Here is a 24,234-nt window from a genome sequence, read left to right on the forward strand (position 1 = left end):
ATAAACTTAGAAATGTGCTATTTTGGAGATTTGCCCATTATTAATTGATAGAATTTTTACCGTATATTGAATCTGATTGAAACGTTATTCTTGTTGAAAATGACTCATACAAATGATTTAATTTAATTTTTCCTCTTGTGAATTTTTAAAAGTTGATGATAAAAAAAAAGAATTTTTAAAGTTAAAAAAATTTGCAAAAAAAGGAAACATCCTCATCCGCTTTCCACTCTCCTTAAATTGAATCGATAAACAAGTGGAAAGCCCATTAGCATTCGCAATAAAAGAGATAAAACCTAAACCATATTTTGATTTCGATCCCCTTTTGAACAAGAGACAGCGATTCATTGAGGGAGAGAGCACGATGGGCAAATCTTCATCTTCCTCTAAGAAACTTAAACGCTCCTCTAAAGAAGATCCCTCTAAGGTACTCTCGATTCATTGATTATATCTCCCATGTATACTGCAAAGATCGAAACTTTCGATTTGAGTTTATGTAAAGTGTCGACCTTTAGTTACTTTCGAATTAGGGTTTTGTTGGTTGATGAATTGTATTGTGCAGTTGCGATCGGTGAAGAAGAAGACGAAGACGAAGAGAAGCAAATCGAAGAAGATTCGTCGGATTAAAGACTCTTCTTCTGATGAGAGTGATTCAGATTCTTCTTTCTACTCTTCGAGCTCTGAAGATGATTACAGGAGAGAGAAGAAGCGTAGGTCTAAAGTCAGCAAAAGGAAGAAGAGGTCACGCAAGAGGTATTCTAGTAGTAGCGAGAGTGATGATGATATAAAGAAAAAGAAAAGGTCTAAGAGGAAGGACCAACGTGTAGTGACCAAGAAGAAGAGAAGTAGGAGAGATTCGAGTTCAAGCTCCACTAGTAGTGATGAAGGCAGTGAGAGTGATGGAATGAGAATCACTAGAGAGAAAGGAAGAAGAGTTAAGGATGCTTCAGAGGAACCTGATGAATGCTGGCAAGTGGAGGATGAGAAGAAGAACTCCAAAAAGCTTAAATCGATTGTTGTGGTGACGTATAATTACGATGATGGTGATGAGAGAAAGGAGGGCATGGTGGATGGTGAATCTGATGAGAATGTGATTGTGGATGACCAGAGAGACGGTGAAGATACTACCCTCTCTTCTCCTGCTCATGACTACAGACGTATTGGGTATGATGATTTCGAGGAGTTTACTAATTCTGAAACTAGCAAAGCTTCTCATCCAGTTAATAGCTTGAAAGGTGATGACTTGGAAGCTATTCTAAAGGAAAGAGCCTTAGAGAATTTAAAAAGGTTCCGTGGAGAGAGCCAGAGGAATGGAACAGTTAGCAAAGAGGTGTCTTCTGTTTCCGAAGGAGAAACTCTGCAAACCGAATCTGAAAAATTTGAAGAGTCACAAGAGCGCCTTGAGGGAGACAAAGATCTTGTGGCTTCACAAGTTGTTAATGTGAAGGAATCTGGAACAGGGTTGGCTGATCTTCCCTCTCAACAGTCTGGTGATACTGTCAAGGTTAAAGCTGGTCCTGGAATTAGCTCTTGTACAACAACCAAACGGAAGTTGATTAGACCGGTATTGGGACAAGAAAGTGTAAACCTGGCTAGCAGGAAAGAAGCCGCTGCATGTCAAGATGCTGAAGCAGAGAGCATCAATGGCAAGAGTTGTCCAGAAAGTTCTTTAGCTCTGGCAACAAAGAATGTAGGTGAAAGCATAGAACCAACAAAAGTTAGCTCTACGTCTCCTCCTCATGATGATACTGAGGCATTAGATGAAAACAAAGGAGAGTCTCAGTCTGAACAGAGGACAAATGATGAGTCACAGTACGAAAAGAAAACAATGACTGTGATGAGGGGTGGAGAAATGGTTCAGGTAAAGTTCCTGCCATGCTTAGAATATTGATTTCATTGTATTTGTTAGGTAAGTCTATATACCCTCAAATGTATGTTGATACAAAACTATTTTCTTCTTTTGAATTATTATTTTTTGTTTAGGTGAGTTACAAGGTCTACATTCCTAAGAAGACTTCTTCTTTGGGAAGAAGACAACTGAGGAGGTGAAGCGATGACAAGAAGAGATACTACTCTATATCGACATATTTCTATTTTTTTTTTCTAATAGACTTGTGATAACACCAATTTTAAATTATCATAGACTTGAATCTTTTGAATCCAACAATGAAGAGTACATTAAGTTTCAATGTCAAATGTAGCCTCTTACACAACTCTACTAGACTCTCTGATCATTAGGCATTTTTTTTGTTATCACGTTTTCTTTGCTAATGTTTTATGTTATAGCCTCTTTTCTGATATAACACTGAAGAAATGATTTAGTTATCAATCAACTCCTTTTCTTGGTACCGCTCATGCAAACCCAGTCACCTATTGTGGCCACAGATATGTCCTCCAATAAGGGAGAGTACCGTTCTTTTACACTTGGAAGCTGCAAAACCAGTATTGAATATGTCAGTTTATGGTCTGTTTTTGGCCTACTCGCTATAACAATGCATGACGATTGTAATTAGAGATGATAGAGATGACTGTTTATGTACCTGTTCAGAGAGGATCCCAGAAATGCCAATGGCTGCCCCGGGTTTCGCAAATGAAAGGATATGATCCGCCAGTTCCATAACCGGGTTCAGGAGTATGTTTGCAATGACCACATCAAACTGTTCTTTTCGCAATGGCATCTCTCTATTATCACTTGGTGCAAGGTGCAGCTCCAGTTTCTCCAATGGAATATTGTTCAGAGATGCATTGTGACTAGCAGATTTAATTGCCAGTGGATCAATATCAACACCAGCAGATGATGCAGCACCAAACTGCAAATTTCAAACGAGAGCCATACACAAAAAAAGTAGGAAACATAAAGATTTTTTTGAAATAAGCTGATTATGTTGTAATGATTGGTTAGTGAGAGACTGAGATAAAGGGTGAGAGTTTTGACCTTGAGGGCTGCGATTGCAAGTATTCCTGAACCAGTACCGTAGTCTAGGAAAGCCTCTCCGCCTTTTATCAAACTTTGTAGAAGCAATAGACACAGCTTAGTAGTAGGATGTTCTCCAGTCCCAAACGCAAGTCCAGGATTCAGAATTATGTTTACTCCTTCAGCGACCTTGCAAAGAATAGTGAAAGACTACTTTTACACACACATAACTTTATATATCTCTTTCTGTATAAGCCGACACTGAAAGAAGGAGATTCATATTCTGCAACATTCAGTAGCTAGGACCGCTCTTTGTCATATAAACCAAGGCAAGACAATAACGAGAATCCAAGTTGGTGAAACGGTTCTCTCAGTACAATGAAACTGTTAAAAGAGTGTTGAAGAAGCGGTTTTATACATACAGGAGGGGATATCCACTCAGGTACGATCCAAAGCCTCTCGGCGATTTCAACAGGCTGAAACGATTCCTGCAACACATGAACCAAAAGAGTTATGCAAGCTCTCTTAAATGAAACAGAACGTAAAGCATTTAGTGTAAACCCTCCCTCCCTCTGTTAAAATTCAAAGGCTCACCTGGTTCTTGGTAACCCAGTCCTGTTCATCCCCCAGTTCAACTTTGAATTCGGGATCTCCTTCAAGCCAATGGAGTCTGCAGCCTGTGAAATGCACATTTTCACCTCCTCGTTCACAGGAAATATTGATTCTATACAAATCTGCAAATAAACCTCAAAGATTAAGACCAAATAACACACAAGCAATGACTCTGATGAGACTACAAGAACACATCTTCAAGAAACCAGAAACTAAAACACTTGCTGAGACTAAGCAAAAGCGTTCCTATTTGTTGAAACATTGTTCAATGATGCAAAAGATTGGTGCTTTTTTTCACCTCTTTGGAAGCAAGAGAAGACCCAGAAGTCACATCTTCATCTTCGTCGTCGTCGTCGTCGTCTTCATCTACAGCTACTGAGCTCGCTCCAAAACACAACAACGCCTCCGAGAAAGGATCCTAACGAAACCCAGATGAAAAAAATTGAAACTTTCGATCTCCTTATCCAATTAAGGTGCGTATGAGAGAAATAGAGAGTGAGAGAGAGGGTTACTACATACGACGACATGTTTAGGACAGTGGATACGAACTGAGAGGTAAGGTGCATCAGCGAAGGACTCAGATGAGGAAGATGTAGAGAGAGACGCGGTGACTGAAAAGGAGGAGGGAGGAGGAGTAGAGGAAGTGAAGCAGCGGCGAGGTTTCACTCTGAGGATATGGCGGGAGAGATTCGTGCACGGAAAGTGTTTGATGAATTGCCAAGCTGACATTTTTTAAAAATCTTTTCCTCTCTTTCCTAATTGTGGAATTTAAACGCTTTATAAAAGACAAAAATAGAAAGTTTCCTCTATAAATAGTAAAGAACAGAGGAAGAAAAAAAAATGGTAATGGAAGCGACAAGAAGAATGAGTTTCTCTCCTAATCCTCTCTCGCTAACCATTGAAGCTAAACCTCCTACGGCTCTGTCGGCTCAGCTCGTCGCTGTCTTCTCTCTTCTAACAATCAACCCTTTCTCGAAGCTCTCAGCCGATGATTTCTCTGGAGATACGCCAACATGGACAACCAGTTTCTTCTGCGACTCTGACTCTTACTCGTTCCCGTCGTCTTCTCATGAAGCTAGAAACAGAGTCCATGAGAATGTCAAGCGCTTCGCTAGGAACTACGCAACACTCTTCATCCTCTTCTTCACTTACGAACTGTATGCATCTATCTATCTATAAAGTTTCAGCCTTTTTTAGCTAAATTGTATTTAGAATTTACTTTAAAATCTTTTTAAGTTTAAGCCTTTTTTTTTAGCCAAATTGGATTTGAAACACTGTTGTGTTGATTGTCCTGACATTGAGTTTTTGTAGGTTTGAGATGCCACTAGCGTTGCTAGGATTTGTAACAAGCTATGCCTTTTGGGAGCTGTTCAAATTCTGCGTCGACAGATGGGAATCCAATCGACATCCCTTGATCCGAAAAATATTAATCCGTGTAGCATTATGTGGTAAGTATCCAGTAGATGTTTCTTTCTTGGTTCTTTGGTTTTGCATAGTTAACCTTGTTGATATGGACCCTAAGATGATATATTTACTTAGTTGAGATATTCTCTTTTATGTAATTATGGATCATTTAACAAAGTTCCTCGCTTTGTTTTGCAGCAACCGTGAGCTTTTTGGCGTTTTTGAATGTTCAAATTGCTGTTTTCTATGCTCTTGCGATAAGTTATGCAGGTAACTAATCGCATATTGGTATCTCGGTTATCTTTTTAACAAACCTCTCACGAATTGATGATATGATGTTGTTTGCACTCTTCTTTGTAGTTGTAATATTGCACGGCGGGTTCAGGAATCTCTCCATTTCCGAGAAGCAATCTTGAGGCAAGATAGAAGTCATAGCACCATACATAAGTAGGAAGACTAACAACAACACATTGCGATGGCTGGAGAAAAATCTGTAGTTACTTTTGGATTTACTTTACTTTGAGAATGTCGATTTATTTAAATCATAACAGACAAACAACTCATGTTTGGTTAAACAAGAAGAACAAACATTTTGAAAAGTTTCCTTAATCTATTGAATGCTTATAGATCGAATCTTGTGTTTGAGATTAAAAAAAATCAAATGGAAACTACATTTACTGTAACAGAATGGAGGTACGAATATGTTTATCTTGTCTGACAAGAAGAAAAAGAATTGGTGAAAAGGTATTGTGTTACTTCTCGTATCTGAAGTCTCTGATTGCTTCTCCAGTCGTTATAGGGTATATAGGTTTAAGAAACCATTGCTACTCATTTGTTCAGTTATACTACTGATGAGTGATGAGGATGGAAGTTATACTATACCACTTGGCTCGTTCTTGTAAGTTTTTGATTTGAGGTACTTGTTACTTGGTTTGGTCACCGCAATTACTTGATTTTACGGGACAAGTACAGGACGAGTTGCGGGTACGAATGGTAGCGGGTGGGTATGCACTGTGAACTGACGGGAATGGTCTCTCCCCTAGAGAAACAGAGTTAATACCATCGGGAGACAATGTCCCACGTATATCATTATAAAGATAACAACAAGATACTACATTTGATCTAGTCCGAGAAGAGGTATGTTTCTAAGCTTCCTAATGGCTAATTTTTTATAAGTACTACAAGGTTTTGCACCAATAAGAAAACTTGACAAGAAAACGTATATGGGCTTAAAGCCCATGCCTATTTCTTACTCTACATTTCCTTTCAGATGAATAGTGAAAACAATAACATAGAAAACACATGATAATTTTTTTTTATCAATAAACAGGTCTGAAATATCAACTTTGAAATTAGTAGTCTACATTTTGAAATACAAAACTAAATTACGAAAAGAAAATAACTGCAATATATATATATATACATATTGTTACAAAAATGAAAAAAACTCGGGAAATGTGTTCTTTATATCCCTTGTTTCTTTTTGGTCTGGAGAAGAAATTAGAATGTGGTGGAACTTGGAAGTGGTCTTTGCATGTACTTTTTGTAAGTTTTTGGTTCCCACCAGAGATAATATGCACGCTCTACTCTTAACCACCGCAAAGACCGCACGTGACAGTGACTCTACCCCCATTTTTTGCCCAGCTACCACTAATTTTGTATATATGTGTACGTGCGTGCATATGTACATATCAACGCAATGTGTAACGATTGAGAGAAAACATTCATGATAATCTAAAAGATTAGTAAATGAAAATCTTATTTAGAATCTTATCGAAAAGCATGAGAGATTATAGGCTGAGAGGAGTTAAAGATCTTGTTTTTCTATGGAAAAAAAATGAAAAACTGTTTTTTTTTTTTAATTTGGAAAGAAACTAACAGATTGGTTGCTTTATAAAGTGTTGCAAAAATAGCTAAAAGAACTCACATCACACACTCACACGTAAGAAAGTTGCATTGTTGCATTGTTGGTTATAAAAACAAAGCATCTCATAAGAGCATCTGAGCATGACTCTTCTTGCTGTTTACGTATTAAATTTTACACGTCACCCCATTTTGTTCGAACTTCCAATATTGAATCTTTCCTCGCTTTTACAAAAGTGACTATATTATTTAGCTCGTATTATAACAGAGAGAACAGCTGATTCCTTTCGACAAGACCCTAACCTAAGAAGAAGAAAATAAATATTGAAATCTCTAATAACTCTCTGAATGCTCTTACAGCATAAATATTCATCTGATATTTACAAAAAAAAACTTCACAAAACCCATAAATATATACTGTTTTGCGTTTATTAGTAGGTAGTTAAAAAGTGACTTGGTTTCTATTTAATTTACCGTTGATTATGGAACCAATAAGTTACCTCTTTAGTTTTAGTTTTTTTTATTAACTTAGAATATCCCAAATCTATAAAAGATTCAGATTCATTTTCAAAGGGGAAATGCAGCCCATTTAGTTTTTTTTTTGACGTCAGTTATTTTCATTTTTGTCCATTAATTTACCTCTCTATTTTTTTTGGTCAACATTTTACCTCTCTAGTTAACTATTACTTATTTCTTGTTTTATCCCTTTATATAATTAAAATCAGAACAAATTAAAGTGTGTAATCAAGAAAAAGCATGATTAATAAAATCTAAGGACAATTATTAAATTCAAAAGTGATATGTACGATTATTGCGGCTTTTTAAATAAAAACAATAATAGGTGTTCGACGATAAGATACAATGGATTAGTTCACAATCGGTCATCTCACTACTAATATATATTTAGGTCCTAAGAATTCTTTTTTTTTTTAGGAGTGAGGACGTCTCTGACCGTCTGAGAATGAGTCTTGCTTTTCTTTTCTTAATTGTGAAACTAAACTACATAAACGAATACTATATATACTATGTTCATAAAACACAATAAGATACGATTAAGGACCCACCATAGATACGGTCGTGGGAGGAGTTAGATCGGCCCGTGCCGGTCAATGCGGAGCCTAGTTGAATGCTCACACATCTGTTGTTTTTAGTTCTTCCTCACATGACGCGCTCTAACTTCTCCACGCGCAATGTGTTTGCCTGTCTGAATTAGAAAAAACTTATTTTCAGATTTCTTTTCATTGTTTGCGTCTCCCTAATATTTCATGTCCTAAACAATTTTGTTATTGGAATCTGTAAAGAAATTGACCAAAAAAAAAAAAGAATCTGTAAAGAAAATTATTCGATATACGAGCACTAGAATATAAAATATGTTGTTGGCAAATAGATGATTTAGATGTATAATTTTGCCGTTTTGGATCATACCAAATGTACAAGATAGTTTTTTTTGTCAAAATTCACAGTCAAATTTTAATAAAATGTTTTTGACTAAAACTACAATCGAAGGAAAAACTACATTAGGAAAATTCAATAACTTTTTTTTTTCTGAAAACGTTGATTTTTCATTTTTGTGAATAAAATGAGATGTTATGTGACTAAACAAAATTGATACAAAATTCAACAAATTCAACTTAACTAGACAACTTAGTTATTCGTCTTACAAGTTAAATAGCGTGAGAAAGAATTATAATAGGTAGTACGTTGACCTATTTTATAATTGTAGAAAATGCAGTACTTGACATAAAATTACTAAATGTGATTAGAAACAATTTGTAACTTTAATTAGCTCATAACAATCTGTTTAGAATAGATAAGTTATACATACTACAAAATTATTTGATATATTCTAGATTGGAGTTTTCATAGTAATAGACGTGCCTAAAAATAGCGTTGAAAAACTTAAATAAAATTATCACTTACTTAAAGAAATAGATTTTGTTGTTTGCACATGACTTGTGATCAGTCGCAGATCGATATGCTGTTGTTTGTTTTGGTATCACATGACTGATTGCGCAATTATGACACGTATTAACGTATTGTTCATTTTGATGTTGCGAGATTAATTGTAAATACGATTTTGAAAATCGCTGAAAATTTAATAAATTAAAAGTAAAATTTCAGATATGAAAACAAAACGAACAACATTGGTTGTAAGTTGTAGATCACAAAACCACAACGAAACAAACAACCGTTTAGTCATAAATCGCAGCCGTACATCGACGTGGCATGTAAACGAACATGGGCATAGTCTTATTTGCGTATTTTCTAGCCAATTGGTATTTTAAGATCCGTGTGCTTTCAATCCTAAAATCTACTGGATGTGCGTGAGATGGCGCGTGGTCACTGAAAGAGGACGTGAAGAGTGTTGCAAGCAGAGAAAGCACGGTCCCGCGATTCGTGCGGTTCGCTTTCCTCACGATAAGTGACGCACCGACTCACTGCTGACGGCACGTGCGCACGTGACCCCTGCTTTTTGATATTTTCTTTGCTGAATTAATCAGATTAGATTAGTACATTCTGATATTAATTATCTTCTTCATCTAGACAGATCTCAGTGATTAGGTATTATTTTTTTATTTTGACAACTTTATCTCTAAATTTTATAACTAATATTCTCGGTTGATTTAAAAGAGTTGTACTGTGTATACTTTTTTTTTATGTCACATGACCGTAAACTTTAGTTACATTAATTATAAGTTTATAACATTCGTTCCTTGTGTACATAGTCAAATAATGCACCTACCTCTTTGTTTGGTTAAAAATTAAAATTTCTATTTATTTATTTTTGTAACAAACATTAGTTATTTGCATATGGTATTTGCTTTGTTTTTTTCCTTTATGGAACACGTTTATATTTTCGTACAGCCTAGGACACTAATAATTTTGTTTTTAGGTCGATCTTATAATATTAAATTTTCATTCTTCTCTCTTTTGTTTGGAATCAAGATCAGTCTCAAATTTTGTAGTAAATCATATAAAATTTTATGTTAAATTTGCATTTGTGTTTTTTTCTTGTTTTGTTTATATTTAATGTATGTTTCTCTAATGGATTTAGGACTTTAACTATTTAAACAATATTCGTACGGTAGTCCTGAAAGAAATTTTTAATGAAATATAAAAACAGTCTTTCGTTTTAATTTTTTGCCATGATAATATTATGATCTATCTACTTCTCTGTTATTTACTCTCTCTTTTTTTCTCTATTATTTACTTAATGTAAAAACCTTTACACCTTTGATATTTAAACCAAGAATTTTCCATCATTTCATTTGCTAATATTGTATCCTTAACACTTTTTTTGTCAATAACCATGTAAAATACTTTTAGTCAAAAAAATAATTCCATGTAAATACTGCATTTGTGTTTTGGAAACTTCTGATTTTTTTTTGGACTTTTTCTCGTGTAAGAATTGGATCCTATGTTTTGATCCATGATAGCCAAATAATGACGTGTAAGAAACCATAAAAATGAAATTAACAAACATGCATATCCCTAAAATTATTATACATAATAGATTACTAGTTTGTTATATTAATATAGACAGTTGTGCTAACCTTTTAATATACGGAAATTTCTGAAGTTAATATCTAAAAAATTAAAAGACTGTGAAAACCAACAATGCTGTGTTATATGTATGATGTTTTTTTTATAACTCATGTTTTTGAGGTTTATCCCGGTGTATCTCTCTTTTACACTCTGAAACTTGGAAGTTAAGGTTTTATTGTGGTATATGAAGTGCATACTTGAGAGTAATTAATTGTAGATTGGTGGTGCTTGAGACTGTTTGTTCTGATTTATTGCAAATGCTATATGATTAAGAAGATTGGTCAACGTTTTCATATATACTGGAGGAGTTTTCATGCTTTAGAACTTCTTTAATTTATTTCTTTCTATTTTCTATTTTGTTGATTCCATTAGGACTAGGAGTAATGATGTACTTAAGATATACTTGGGACGAAATATTATATATGCTCAGAGAATAAGCATCATATATATTCTAGGGTTGATAGTCGATATAGAAAGCATAGTATACTTTTATTTCTTTTTCGCAATGCTTTTTCTGTTAGCAATATGATTGGTAAACAAACGATAGCCATGGTTAAATCAAGTGGTGCTGATAAGAACGCATTAATTATATCTTTATATTATCTTCATCCTTATGGTAATATTGGATAAGTGCATACATCCATTTCTGGAATAGAACAAACTATGAACAGTAGGTGAAATTAATGCTGAATTTGCTCGCTAAACAAAAGCCACGTTTTATTGATGGAACCCTACAGCTTTCGATTAACAAGCTTGAAGATGGAGAAATTTTGTGATATGGTCAATTCCATGATCATCTATTGCCTATTGGATGTACAACAATAACCCTCGATATCTCTTGTTGACAGCCAAAACTAATGTGGGGAGGTCTTCTTCTTCTGTCGACATGGATGGATAATGTATGCTTTTAGGCACACAATATTAGATATGCTTGTGGAATAAATATCGTATGTATTTCATATATTCTAGGGTTAATAGCCGATATAGAACATATTTATAGATTTTTTCATTGTAATGTCTGACGATTTTCTTATATATAGTGCTATAACACGAGATTGTTATTTTTCATGTTTGTACCAAACAAACTTCTTCTTTGAAAAAATCCGTTCGCATTTTTAATCATCAATATATAGGATTTGACGTGAACAGAAAAATATGAAAATGTCATCTTAAAATTTTCTTTTGACGTTTAAGTTAAGAAATGTTCAAAAAAAAAAAAACTAAGAGTAAGACCACATTATTGGTTAGAATATTAACGAGATAAAGAGATGATGCTAGGTTTGGCCAGGAATGAACACAACTTGCGGTCCAGTCTGCTACTTGACTGAACTCTGAAGTATAACATGACACAAATCTAGTTTTTTAAAAATATTATGTTCTTTTTTATGTTACAAAAAAAAACAATTATGTTCATTAAAATATAAACTTCCGCAATAAAATTATTGATGAGAAACATCCCACATCGGAAATATAAGAATTAATCTACTATTATATAAAATGGTTAGTGCCAATTCACTCATTACCAATTGGTTTTAAGTTGGAAGCCCGTAATAAACCCGAATCTAACGTGGTATCAGAGCCATATTGATAAGAAACATCCTACATCGAAAATATAAGAATTAATCTACTACTATATAAAGAGTTAGGGCTAATCCACTCATTGTCAATTGGTTTTAAGTTGGAAGCTCATAATAAACCCGAATCTAACATGGTATCAGAGCAATAAGATCCTTTGACCTAATTTTACTACAACTACTACTATTATACCGATGTTAGGTCCTCTGTGGATGTTATTTCCACATTGTCCATATTTCAGACCTAGATGTCTAAGCGTGAGGAAGGGTATTGATGAGAAACATCTCACATCGGAAATATAAGAATTAACCTACTGCTATATAAAAGATTATGGTCAATCCACTTATTACCAATTGATTTTAAATTGGAAGCGCGTAATAAATCTGAATCTAACAAAAATCATTGTGAGTTGGAGATGAAATGGTCCAGCTTCGTTTTCGATACGATAAAACATCAAATCTGTCCTGGGTCGTAATTTATGTGGAGGAAGAAGGGTAAAGCGAAACTTTAAAAAGAGATGGTAGTGAGTGATGAGAGGGGAAAACAAAAACAGAACCACTTTTGTCATCCCTCAACACCTACATTTGTCTTGCTAGCCAGAAAGAAGATAATACTTGTCCCCACCCTCTCAATCTTTCTATTTTCTATTTTTTAATTATTTCCATTGACAAATATGCAATTTTGAAAATTTTCATTCATCTCTTAAATAAAAAAAAAAGAATATTTTTAAGTCAAAATATAAGAAAAATTTAAATAAAAAGTAAAATTGCAGAGCCAAGTCCAAACTAATCTTTAGAATTTGTTAAAAGGTGAAATCTCTTACATCTTCCAAAAGATTATGTGTGTAATATGTAGCCTAATGTATGTAATACTATTTTGGGTTTTCATACAAAGATAAAGTAATAACGTTTTGAACGATCAACTATAATGGAATTATAGGAAAACCATATTTGTTCTTGGTGAAGGTAGTAGACTAATTTTTAGTCTAAGACAATGGACCACCATGGGTTTTATTAAATAAAAGTTATTGAAAAAATTGGAATTCTCATACATAACACTTTCAAAAATGATTAGTTGTCAAAAAAAAAATGATTAGTTGTCATAAAATAAAGATTATAAAAACTGAAAAACGTGTTAGAAATTCTTAAAACTAAAACTTCAATAAATATAGGTGGACCAAATATTTATGAATGCAACTCAATAAGTGGAGATGACATAATTATGGATGACCATCGTGATAACCTTAAAAGAAATAATATTTACGGATATTCAAAAAAATAAATAATTTTCTTATCATATATTCCCTTAAACAGCTAAACCCTAACTTGTCGCCGGGATTTCGTTTAATATAATTATGTTCACTAAAAGACTTGAAGCAAAAGAACAGTAGTGCGAGAAAGTATGAGAGAGATGAGACTCTGTGGTTGACAAACTCTTTTGCTCTCACATAGAAAGATAACTTATTTTCTTTTCTTTTCTTTTTTTTTTCTTTACTTTTCAGTGGGTAGTTTTATAATATTTGGACAAAAGGGAGTTTGTCTGAAGAAAGCTAAAGAGTTTAAAGACCTTAAAGAGTTGTAATGGTTTATGTCTTTGGAGAATCCTGAAGGGTTATGAAGTGAGAGAGAGATAAATAGAAAGAAAAGAAAAAAAGAGAAGAGAGAGGTTAGAGACATGGTGGGCTCAGGAGGAGATAGAAGCAAAGATGCTGTAGGGATGATGGCACTTCACGAAGCACTTAGGAGCGTATGTCTTAACTCAGACTGGATTTACTCTGTTTTCTGGACCATTCGTCCCCGACCGTACACTCATCTCTCTCTGTCTCTCTGTTCATTAATCTTTCTCTATGTATGTTTCTTTATCTTTTGTTGTTCCTCTTTCTGGTTACAGGAGGGTCCGTGGTGGTAATGGATGCAAGATTGGTGATGAAAGTGGCAGCTTGTGAGTTTTGTCTCTTTCTATATTTCCTCTGCTTTTGACAAAAACAGAGGCTGCTCTGTTTCAACTCAAGATCTCTTTCTGAAACAGTTTGTGATTTTAATTTTCAAGGATGTTGATGTGGGAAGATGGGTTTTGTGGAGGAGGGAGAAATGAAGATCTTTGTCTGGAACCAGACATTGAAAGTGAAGATCTTGTCAGAAAAGCTTTCAGCAAGATGTCCATTCAGTTATATAATTATGGAGAAGGGTGGGTGCTGGGTAGGTGGTTATATAAAATAATTATGGAGAAGATAATTAGATTATATAAACACACCCTTAATCACTTCATAATTAGCAAACCTTTCATTAAGATATATATTATATTGTGAATCTTTAACATGATATATGCAGATTGATGGGTAAAGTTGCTTCTGATAAATGTCACAAGTGGGTATTCAAAGAACCATCTGAATCTGAACCCAATCTTGCCAATTACTGGCAGAGTTCTTTTGATGCTGTATGTTTTCTTAGTCTTCCACAGATCTTTAAATATTTTTTATTTTGGTTAGATGAGAAGTTTATGATTAAGATGGTTACACCTTTTGGTTGTTCAAAAATTTATTGCAGCTTCCTCCAGAATGGACAGACCAATTTGAATCAGGCATACAGGTCAACAGTCAAACATCCTTTTTACATGTTTTTTTTTAAATATTTTTTCAAACTTTGATTTACTGTTCTTGAACTTACCTTAACACTTGTTTAAATGAACAGACAATTGCTGTGATTCAAGCTGGACATGGTTTGTTACAGCTAGGTTCTTGCAAGATTGTGAGTTTTTTTTAATTTTACATTTTCATATTAGCTTTTTGATTCGGCTATCCAGTGTGATCAATCATTGTTTTACTCACTCCAGATTCCAGAAGATCTTCATTTTGTGCTGAGGATGAGGCAAATGTTTGAATCAATCGGTTATCGATCCGGTTTTTACCTTTCCCAGCTCTTCTCTTCAAACCGAACCGGTGCTACTCCATCCTCATCCTTGGTTCCAAACCAGCAATCTCAGTCTCAGCCTTTAGCTTGGGGATCACACGCTCCATTGTTACCTTCCCCTGGTTATCAGAACCAAACACTACCTGCATCAACAAGATATGGTTTCCTTCAAGAAAGCAATGCTCCTCCTCCTCAGATGCTTCCTCCAATGGAAGAACATGAAGAAGACATCAAATGGCCCAATGGTTTATCATTGTTCAATGCTTTGACTGGCCGTGCAGACGAAGCTAGTAGACTTCTATTTAACCAGGAGCAGAACCCGATGAATATCGAAAACCAGAACGAGTTCTTGAGCCTTGAAAGTCATCCTAACAAGTTTAGAAGAAGCTATACATTACCAGCAAGAATGGACTCTTCCTCATCATCAACCTCGCTCGATCAGCAGCCACTAGAGTTTAGGAACAACTCCGGAAGCAATGCAGGAATGTACTCTGATGTTATGGAGACGTTCTTGAGGTGATTTGACAAGTTCAAGAATCATGTTTAAAGACAGAGTTAAAAAGATAATGAAAAGCTTTTAGCTTAATCTGTTTAAGACTGTCCCTTTGTTTCTTTCTTACATCTCCCTCGTTGTTGCTGTTGTAACATATATGTCTGATTGTATCTGCTTTTATGTCAAAACTCTTTTTAACGTTTTAAGATACTTTGTTACGTATCATAAGGATTGTCACATGAGAAAAATCTGATTCTCTTGGTGTGTTTATGCTTTGTATGTTGGATCTACCCATGAGCATCCGGTCCTCAGTTTGGTTCTACAGGCTATAGCGGCTTAGGATCTGTTCGGGTATTTTTAGAAAATTTGATCCGTTTTAGTTTTTTTTTTCTTCAGTTTTTGGTTCAGTTTAGGTAACAAAGTTGTGAATCTATTAATATCTGAGATAACTTTAAATTTCATTTGGTTCCAGTTTTTGGATTAGTTTAAGATAAAAAGTCAGAAACTTCAACTTTGTGAATTAAATATCAAAAATTCTTTTAGGTTTTCGGATAAAAATTTGGATAATTGGATAATTTGAAATATTTCGAATAAAAGTTATTATAGTAATTCGGTTATTTTTGTATTTCGATTTATAATTAATATTTTAAAATTATTCGATTATTTTAAAACTAAATATAATTAATATTTATACACATATAACTTTATATTATAAAAATTTAGGGTACCCACTCAACTCTGGTTCGGTTTCAGTTTTCCGGTTATATAAAATCCACTCGAGTAACTGATAGGATCCAAATCCGAACCAAAATTCATTTTTCGGTTCAGTTAGGTTTTTTCGTTCTGGATAACTGTCTAGATCTAGTTGGATCAACAAAAGTTCATAGCTTTACATGTATACCCCAAGTTTCTCTAACCAAAACCAGTGATCTACATTTAAAGAACTAACAAAGATCCTTAAAAAGGATTTAACACTGTTGTTTAACAGACTCTACTGTAACATCTTCAAGCCAAGCAACAACCTCTTCAATCAACGGTCTCCTTCTAGGGTCACGATCAATGCATCTGCACGCAATCTCCAACATCTCCAAAACCTCATTCTCCTCCACATCATCGCGCATCGTCGCATCGATAAGCTCAGCTTCACGCTTCTCAGCCTTCATCTGAAACACCCTAGACACCAAATCTCTACAGCTCTTCCCTTTACACACCTCCACCGGCCTCCTCCCCGTAACAAGCTCCAAAAGCACCACACCGAAACTGTAAACATCTCCTCTACACGTGGCAATCAAAGACTGGCTATACTCCGGAGGAATGTACCCCAACGTCCCCACTAGATCAGTCGTCACGTGAGTATCGTAAGGCCTAAGCAGCCTCGCTAACCCGAAATCAGCAAGATGAGCTTCGAAGCTCTCGTCTAATAAAATATTAGACGACTTCACGTCCCTGTGGATAACGTTAGGTTCACAGTCTTTATGCAAGTAAGCAAGCCCACGCGCCGCTCCTCTAGCAATCTTCAACCTCACGTCCCACTTGAGAGAGGCGTTTGCATCGACACGCTCGTGCAGCCAATAGTCCAAGCTCCCGTTCTCCATAAACGAGTAGATAAGCAGCCTATCGCTCCCGTGCTTGCAGTAGCCTTGAAGAGAGACCAGATTCTCGTGTTCAGCACGCGACAGCGCTTCGACTTCCGCTTGGAACTCACGTTCCATCTGTCCACAGTCACCTGAGAGCCTCTTGACAGCTGCTTTCGAGCCGTCGGGTAGATTGGCCTTGTAGACAAGACCAAACCCGCCGCATCCTATGATGTTTGCTTGGCTGAAACTGTTCGTAGACTTGAGAAGATCCGCTACGGTCAGGTCTTTGCATCCACAGCTATGGAAGAGAACTATCTTCGACGACGTGGGAGCTTTAGGAGCTTCCTCGTCAACGTCGTTGACTCTATCATTATCAACAGCCTCTTTTCTTGAGAGTCTTAAGAGAATAGCAGCGAGAAGAAGCGTGATCCCCACGGCAAGGCTTATAGTAAGTACAACAATGCTACTTCTACCGAACTTTCCATTACCACGCGAAGAAGAAGCACCTTTGGGTTTCAACACATTACTCATGAGAACATCGCAAGGGGAGTCAATGGCGCGGCAGAGTCCCAAGTTTCCTTCGAAACTCGAGTGAGGGAAGCTGTAGAACTGACCACCGGAAGGAATAGCTCCCGTGAGACGGTTATAAGCAACGCTGAACCTAGACAAGAAAGTGAGGCTTTGAAAGGAGGGAGGAATGGAGCCGTTGAGATGATTGTAAGAGAAGTCAAGAAGCTCCAGGTTGTCGAGACGTGAGATGGAGTTAGGTATCTCCCCGGTGAAGTTGTTCCTGCTCAGATCCAGCATGTGAAGCTCTTTCAACCGTCCTATCTCGGTCAAGATCGTCCCGTTGAGTCTGTTATTGTTTAAGTAGAGAGAAGGAGGGAATCTCGAGACTTGGTTGTAAGGAAGACCGTGAGAGCTTTTGTTTCTCTTCACGTAGAGAGGGATCCCTGAAGAGTCTATCATCTGAGAGTCAGTGCAGTTTAGATGGATCAAGCTCTTGAGATTTTTTAAGGCCACAGGGATTGTTCCGGTTAATGTGTTGTTGGAGAAGTCTATGTAGAAGAGACTCTCCATCTGACCGATCCACTGAGGGATGGCGCCGTAGAAGTGGTTCCAGGATAGATCAAGAACCTGGAGCTTCTTGCAGCTCAACAGCCACCTCGGAATGTGACCTCTGAGACCGCAGTTTCCGAGGGCTAAGATGGTGAGGTTGTTGAATCCCGTGACATCTCTAGGCACTTCCTCTCGGATAAAGTTCTTTGAGAGGATGAGAGTTGAGAGGTTTCCGCAATGCTGCAGGACTCTCAATGCTTCTGACAAGTTCATAAAGCTGTTGTTGGATAAGGAGAGGAACAAAAGAGACTTCAAATTCTTGAACGTGTTGGGGATTTTCCCGGTGAACTCGTTTTTCGCTAAGCTTAAGATCTTCATCTTGGAGCAATGGCCGAGAGAATCAGGAAGAGGTCCGGAGAAGTGGTTACTAGCGAGATCAAGAACGGAGAGATCTTGAAACTCGGTGAAGTTGAGATCTATAGAGCCGGTTAACGAGTTGTTCCTAAGGTCAAGAACCTTGAGTTTGGAGCATTGAGATAAGCTTGAAGGAAAATGTCCAGAAAACTTGTTGGAGCTTAGGTCGAGGTGCTCAAGGTGAGTGAGGTTACCAAACACATCTGGTATCTCACCGGAGAACCTGTTCTCGGATATCAAGAAAGACTTGAGAGCAGTGAGGTTACTCAGCTTCTCGCTTAACTCTCCAGATAAGTAGTTGTTGCTTACATTAAGCATCACAAGACTTGGAAACACTCCGAGATTGGATAGATTCCCGGTAAGCATATTATGGCTCAGGTCAAGAACTTGAAGCTGCTGCAACATGGAGATCTCTGACGGCAATTCACCTTTGAGGTGGTTACGAGAGAGATCAAGTAACTGAAGCTCACTCAGCTCGCTTAAAGAACTTGAAACTTCACCTTCTAACCCCTTTTCAGACAGAACCAGCTTTGTAACTCGACTAGAAACATCATCACAAACGACACCACCCCACTCACAACAGCTTGAATCGTTTAGCCAAGGTTCAGTAACGGACCTGTTCTTCAACGCTCCTGCGAACTCCCGGAGCGCAGATAAGTCGCTGGGGTGACATGTGAGCGTTGGTTGGCTCAGAGATGAACCAAGAAAGAAGACTAGCGATAGCAGAATGATCACCATGACTTAAACCAACAGAGACAAGAGTCTTCTCTAGAGTTAAGGGCTCTTGAAGAAGAGAAGAAGACTCAGAGAGTCACATGCTCATGTCCCAAAAAGAGTAGAGCTTGCACAACTTGTGATTGAAGCAACATTGTGAAAGCGAATTGATAACAGCAAAACGTATCTTCCTGAAATGGAATCCCAAGAAAAGAGAGTATGAGAAGAAACTAAACAGACAACAAGACTTGTAAGTTGTAACTAAGACTGCTCACATCCCAAGTCTTATCCAAGACTTGCAACTTAAGCAAAGATACAAACTTTTAAACTTTAAATAAGTCAAAAGAGTAAAGTAAATACCTGTTTAAGCAATTTGGCTAACCAAAAACCCTAAATTGCAAAGCTTTTCAAGATAAAGCTTAGAGCTTTCGAGTTCACAACCGCCACTGAGATAGTGAATGATCTTTTTCTTCTTCAGGGAAACTACTGATGCCGAAGACTTTTGTTCGGAGGGTTTATAGTGTGTGGAAGTGAAGTGGAGGTCTTTTTCGAGGCGAGACAGGAACAGTCTAAAAAGCGAAACAGAGAGTAGTTGAGGTTTCAAATTTTGTCAATGTTTTAATTTCGAAATTGATTGGAGAAAAGACGATAGAAGAAGATTTTTGAGAAGAAAAGGAGAGAGTTGTTTCGTTTTCTCAAGAACAGTGAGAGTTGCTATTAGCTTTTGTCCGTGACAGGTCTTGTCTCAAATGTCTTGTGTGCACTTCTCCTTAACTTTTTTTCTTTTTTTTAATTTTACAAATTATAATGGGACGTCAATTAAATTTACTATTTAATTCTGTGGACAAAATCCTGCACAACTATTTATTACAGCTCACAAGTTTATATTATATTTTAGAAATAATAATCGCTCACACAGTTTGACTGTAATTTGTTTTTTTTTCCTTTTAATATTTTACTTATTAAAATGGTTCAGTGATAATGTTATTTAAACTTACCTCCGTTGAGTAAAAACTAAAAACATTAAGTTTCTCGAAATTATCATAGGCATATGCAGACAAAATGTTGTCGTTTGCTTCAAATCTATATATTTTATGACAAATTAGTGGGAAACAAACTAAATTTCTAGTTGGAACAAAGTCAATAAAAGTATGTAGTTAGGTCAAAAACTTTTCTTAGAGGCTTTCGTTTTCTTCTATAGTTTGTCGCATTAAGGAAAATAATTGAGAAAAGATTAAGGGATCGTTCCGAGTTAATCCGATTATCTAATGATGAAGCTAATAAGTATTAATAACTCATTTTGTCAATGCGTTGCCCCCAAAATCAATACCAACATGACTTTTCTCTAAAAGTAGAAATTAAGCATTGATATCCATAATAACATATTCCTTTGTAAAGTAATTTTCGTTGCCAGATAAATATCGTTTTAGAATTTTAATCAAATTTATTAATTTTATATTAAATATTTTTTTTTACATTTTCGAATTTATTTTATTGGTTAATTTTTTTTAAAAATGGTAAAACTGGTTAAAATGTAATTAGTTCTATGTAATAATATTTTTGTTTATAAAATATATAGAACTAAATATTTTTTAAATCTGAATGCATAAATCTAAAATAATTAAAATAAAATGGAAAGAGTATCTGATAACGATGAATTGCTCTTGTAAAATTTTCGGTGGTCACTAAATTTTTTTCTTTCTTTTTCACAAGATTTGATTCACGTTAGATGTAGTTTTCTTTTTCAAAATAATTAAATGACATGATTTGAGTTTCTCTTTGGGAGATATAAACATTCACAAGTGTAGAACCTCTTAGTCATAAAAATATTTACACAAATTTTTAATCAGGAAAAAAAATAAGAAATGTTTCATTGACATAAATAGTAATCGAACCTCCCGTGAAAGTCGTGACGCATCATGGCTATTTACGGTGCACGTGGCCCGAAGAGAGTGACCTTCCTTTGAACCTTGTGGGTTCAGTTTGGACTTTCAATCCCGACGTCACGGGTTCGATGCCGTGAAAGAGGTGGAACCGTTGAGATTCTTAGAAAAGGCCAGATCACGGGTCCCATGTGACTTAATGATAGTTTTTTTGGGCTTTTTATTTTAAAAGAACTCTCTTTTTGTTTTTTTCTTTAAAATCTTTCTTTATTGACAACCTACAAACAATGTTTTTTTTTTTTTTGCAAAAGGCTTAACCTACAAACAATTGTTATAAAAACTATAAACAAATCGTTCTGGTCTCGAAAAAGTACCTTCTGAATACATAATGGGGGTAATTTATATACAAAAGGTCCTTGATTGATGATGTGCCCACTAACCCTGTTATGCTTTCTGTGTTTAATTCGATATTTTAAAAGATGAAAAAAGTGATATTGATACAACCATGCAATGCAAAGTGCTAACAGTAAGAATAATATATGAATAATATATAATGAGAAAATTGGAAAGAGACTCTTGATTGTAATTAGATGTCGAAGTAATTAATCCAATAGTTACATGTAAATTATGAACTTAGTACTAATAATTATTTATGGTTAATAGTTTTGTCACTGTGATTCTAGTGGTACAACCGAATTTTCTACTACAACAATATATATATATATATATCAAAATAGCATTTAATATAAGTTTTTTAAAACTATAAAATATTTAAATTTGGATTTAATGATTAAAGTTTAATATTTAGGAGAATAGGTGGGATTAACATTTAGAGCATCTCCAACCCAACTCTATAATAGAGATCTCTAAAATAGAGGAAAAAATAAAGATGGTGTTTTTGCTCCAATGTGTTCCCCTATAATAGAGGAATGCTATATTTGCCTCTATAAATAGAGGAATGCTATTTTTTCCTCTATATTTAGGGAAAAAAATAGCATTCCTCTATTTATAGAGGCAAATATAGCATTTCTCTATTATAGAGGAACACATTGGAGCAAAAACACCATCTCTATTTTTTTCTCTATTTTAGAGATCTCTATTATAGAGTTGGGTTGGAGATGGTCTTAGGAATAAGATAAAGGTGATGATTGTTTGCGTAGTTTTTAGATTTTAGTTTTGGTTTTTGGATTTTGGTTTTTAGTTCTTAGAATTTGGTTTTAGTTTTTCTGTAGATTTTAGTTTTTCAAAAAGTTTGAATGGGGGCATTAAATTTTGGTTTTTGTTTTCTAATCGAAAATATTTTATAAATATAAAATTATTTTTCTCGAAACAATTAAAAATAATAATGTTTTATTTTATCACTAATTTACATAAATTTATATTTAAAGTTTTTAAAAATATATATTATAAAATAAAAAATAATAGCTAAATTTTTTTAAAAAAATAATTTTGTCTCTCTAGAACAATACACAATTAATAGCTGATATTTTAAAACAAACTGAAATTAGTTATATTTTTTAAATATGGTAAATTAAATAAAATTTATGCAATTCAAATATCACAATATCTAAAATATAAAAAGTACATTTAATTCTTTAAAACATTATTATATTTTATAAAAAAATTATATTTTTCAAAATGGTAAGTTTTTTTAAAGAAGATTTTCGACAAAAAAACTAGAATTTAAATAAAAAATAAAATGACCATTTAATAAATGCATAGTAGATAAAACCAATAGTTTTAGTAAATTTTATTATAGATTTTATAGTATAAAGTATTAATTAAATAATTATAAAACTAATTTAGCTAAACAAAACTCCAATAACCTAAATTTTAAAAAATGATTGTTATTGTGGAAATCAAAACTATATGAATGTAATCATCCACCATTTGTCATTCTGAATAATTTATAATTTTATTTATAGTTTATTTTTAGTTCTAATACTTTATTTCAGAGTTTAATTGGTAGCATAGTTAAACAAACATGTGGGAGCTGAAGAAAGAAGATAAACATAGAACAAATTTAAAATTTAAAAATTTAAAAGAAAATAATAAATTAAAAAAACTATCGTTGGCCAAACTCTAAGAAAACATAGTTTTTGGTTTTTGTGTAGAAAGAATTAAGTAATTATTTGAAAAACTAGTTTCTCTACTTTTTATGGAATCATTTTTTCTAAAATCTTGATTGGCAAAAAAAAGTGGTTTTTCAAAAATAAAAACCAAAAACCATTTCAAAAACTAAAAACAATCAAGTTCTAACTAGACTTCACTAAAGTGCATATATAATGTTGGTTATATATAATTTTTATATATGAAAATTAAAAATCGGTTATTGTTTTGAAATGTTTCAATATAATGTTGGTTATATATATTATCGTTGTTTTCAATCATTCGCCATTCTTTAATAGATCAATTGCGCCGGACCCGAAATCTAACTATCATAGCGGATGACTTAAAACAACTGTAATCAACATGGCAATGGTTACTGTTTTTCTTCTTTCTTTTTCAGAAAATTGATATTATTGTAAAGTTTCAGAACATAAGGAGGTGTTAGTGGGAGTTAGATTTATGATGATTGTTAGAATTTATAGAATCTAGTGTTATTGGTTTACACAATTTCACATTCTCATTAAAATCTAGTGTTATTGGTTTCATGATTTAGTAATTCTATATACAATCTTTTGTTATTCAAAAATTCTAGATTTTAATGATTCTTTAAATCTATTAAAGTTGGTGTTATTGGGAGTTGTATTCTTCACCATTTAACTCATAATGCAAGATTTTGAGAATACGTGTTAGTGGGAATAAGATTTATATAGAGTTTGTTAATTTTAAAAGTTGAGAGATTTGTTAAATTTGGAAAGAGTTGTAGAGAGTTTTGTATATTTTGAAATTCTATGAAAATACATTGATATAATGATTCTAAGAATCTAAAGTATATAAGTAGTATTCTCAAAATCTTGCATTATGAGTTAAATGGTGAATAATACAACTCCCAATAACACCAACTTTAATAGATTTAAAGAATCATTAAAATCTAGACTTTTTGAATAACAAAAGATTGTGTACAGAATTACTAAATCATGAAACCAATAACACTAGATTTTAATGAGAATGTGAAATTGTGTAAACCAATAACACTAGATTCTATAAATTCTAACAATCATCATAAATCTAACTCCCACTAACACCCCCTTTTATATACTTTAGATTCTTAGAATCATTATATCAATGTATTTTCATAGAATTTCAAAATATACAAAACTCTCTACAA

The 24,234-nt window shown here is 34.4% G+C and overlaps 5 protein-coding genes across 8 annotated transcripts; 3 read left to right on the top strand and 2 right to left on the bottom strand.

Annotated features, from left to right (window-relative positions):
- Positions 1-164: 164 nt before the first annotated feature.
- LOC103852004 (transcriptional regulator ATRX homolog) lies at positions 165-2,287 on the top strand. 2 transcript variants are annotated; one of them, XM_033284922.1, is made up of 3 exons: positions 165-424; positions 560-1,906; positions 1,981-2,287. In XM_033284922.1, the coding sequence occupies exons 1-2, from the start codon at positions 362-364 to the stop codon at positions 1,886-1,888; spliced, it is 1,392 nt and encodes a 463-aa protein (XP_033140813.1). In that variant the 5' UTR covers positions 165-361; the 3' UTR covers positions 1,889-1,906; positions 1,981-2,287. The 2 variants fall into 2 exon arrangements, with proteins under 2 accessions (XP_033140813.1, XP_009127130.1); XM_009128882.3 differs by having other exon boundaries at positions 560-1,858; positions 1,981-2,212.
- Positions 2,116-4,315, bottom strand: LOC103852003 (ribosomal protein L11 methyltransferase). Its single transcript, XM_009128881.3, is given in 8 exon segments — positions 2,116-2,428; positions 2,538-2,807; positions 2,933-3,100; positions 3,334-3,399; positions 3,506-3,555; positions 3,558-3,645; positions 3,822-3,941; positions 4,043-4,315. Coding segments are annotated over 8 exon segments (1,074 nt in total). The 5' UTR covers positions 4,253-4,315; the 3' UTR covers positions 2,116-2,326.
- LOC103852005 (PRA1 family protein H) lies at positions 4,304-8,953 on the top strand. 2 transcript variants are annotated; one of them, XR_004455340.1, is made up of 3 exons: positions 4,304-4,680; positions 4,835-5,197; positions 5,288-8,953. XR_004455340.1 is itself a non-coding variant. In XM_018656881.2 (2 exons), exons 1-2 carry the CDS (start codon positions 4,364-4,366, stop codon positions 5,064-5,066), a joined length of 549 nt encoding a protein of 182 aa, XP_018512397.1. In that variant the 5' UTR covers positions 4,304-4,363; the 3' UTR covers positions 5,067-8,953. The 2 variants fall into 2 exon arrangements, 1 of the variants encoding a protein (XP_018512397.1); XM_018656881.2 differs by having other exon boundaries at positions 4,835-8,953.
- Positions 8,954-13,134: 4,181 nt separating this feature from the next.
- Positions 13,135-15,578, top strand: LOC103852006 (protein RICE SALT SENSITIVE 3). Of its 2 annotated transcripts, none has more exons than XM_009128885.3 (7): positions 13,135-13,713; positions 13,802-13,852; positions 13,961-14,109; positions 14,242-14,347; positions 14,458-14,499; positions 14,602-14,658; positions 14,744-15,578. In XM_009128885.3, exons 4-7 carry the CDS (start codon positions 14,246-14,248, stop codon positions 15,338-15,340), a joined length of 798 nt encoding a protein of 265 aa, XP_009127133.1. In that variant the 5' UTR covers positions 13,135-13,713; positions 13,802-13,852; positions 13,961-14,109; positions 14,242-14,245; the 3' UTR covers positions 15,341-15,578. The 2 variants fall into 2 exon arrangements, with proteins under 2 accessions (XP_009127133.1, XP_009127132.1); XM_009128884.3 differs by having other exon boundaries at positions 13,143-13,713; positions 13,961-14,098.
- A 576-nt stretch (positions 15,579-16,154) lies between these two features.
- On the bottom strand, positions 16,155-21,777 carry LOC103852007 (phytosulfokine receptor 2). Its single transcript, XM_009128887.3, has 2 exons — positions 19,438-21,777; positions 16,155-19,268 (listed from the first exon to the last, which is right to left on the bottom strand). The coding sequence occupies exon 2, from the start codon at positions 19,099-19,101 to the stop codon at positions 16,282-16,284; it is 2,820 nt and encodes a 939-aa protein (XP_009127135.2). The 5' UTR covers positions 19,102-19,268; positions 19,438-21,777; the 3' UTR covers positions 16,155-16,281.
- Positions 21,778-24,234: the final 2,457 nt, after the last annotated feature.

This window comes from Brassica rapa, chromosome A02, assembly GCF_000309985.2.
Source record: "Brassica rapa cultivar Chiifu-401-42 chromosome A02, CAAS_Brap_v3.01, whole genome shotgun sequence".
Classification (NCBI taxonomy): Eukaryota; Viridiplantae; Streptophyta; class Magnoliopsida; order Brassicales; family Brassicaceae; genus Brassica; species Brassica rapa.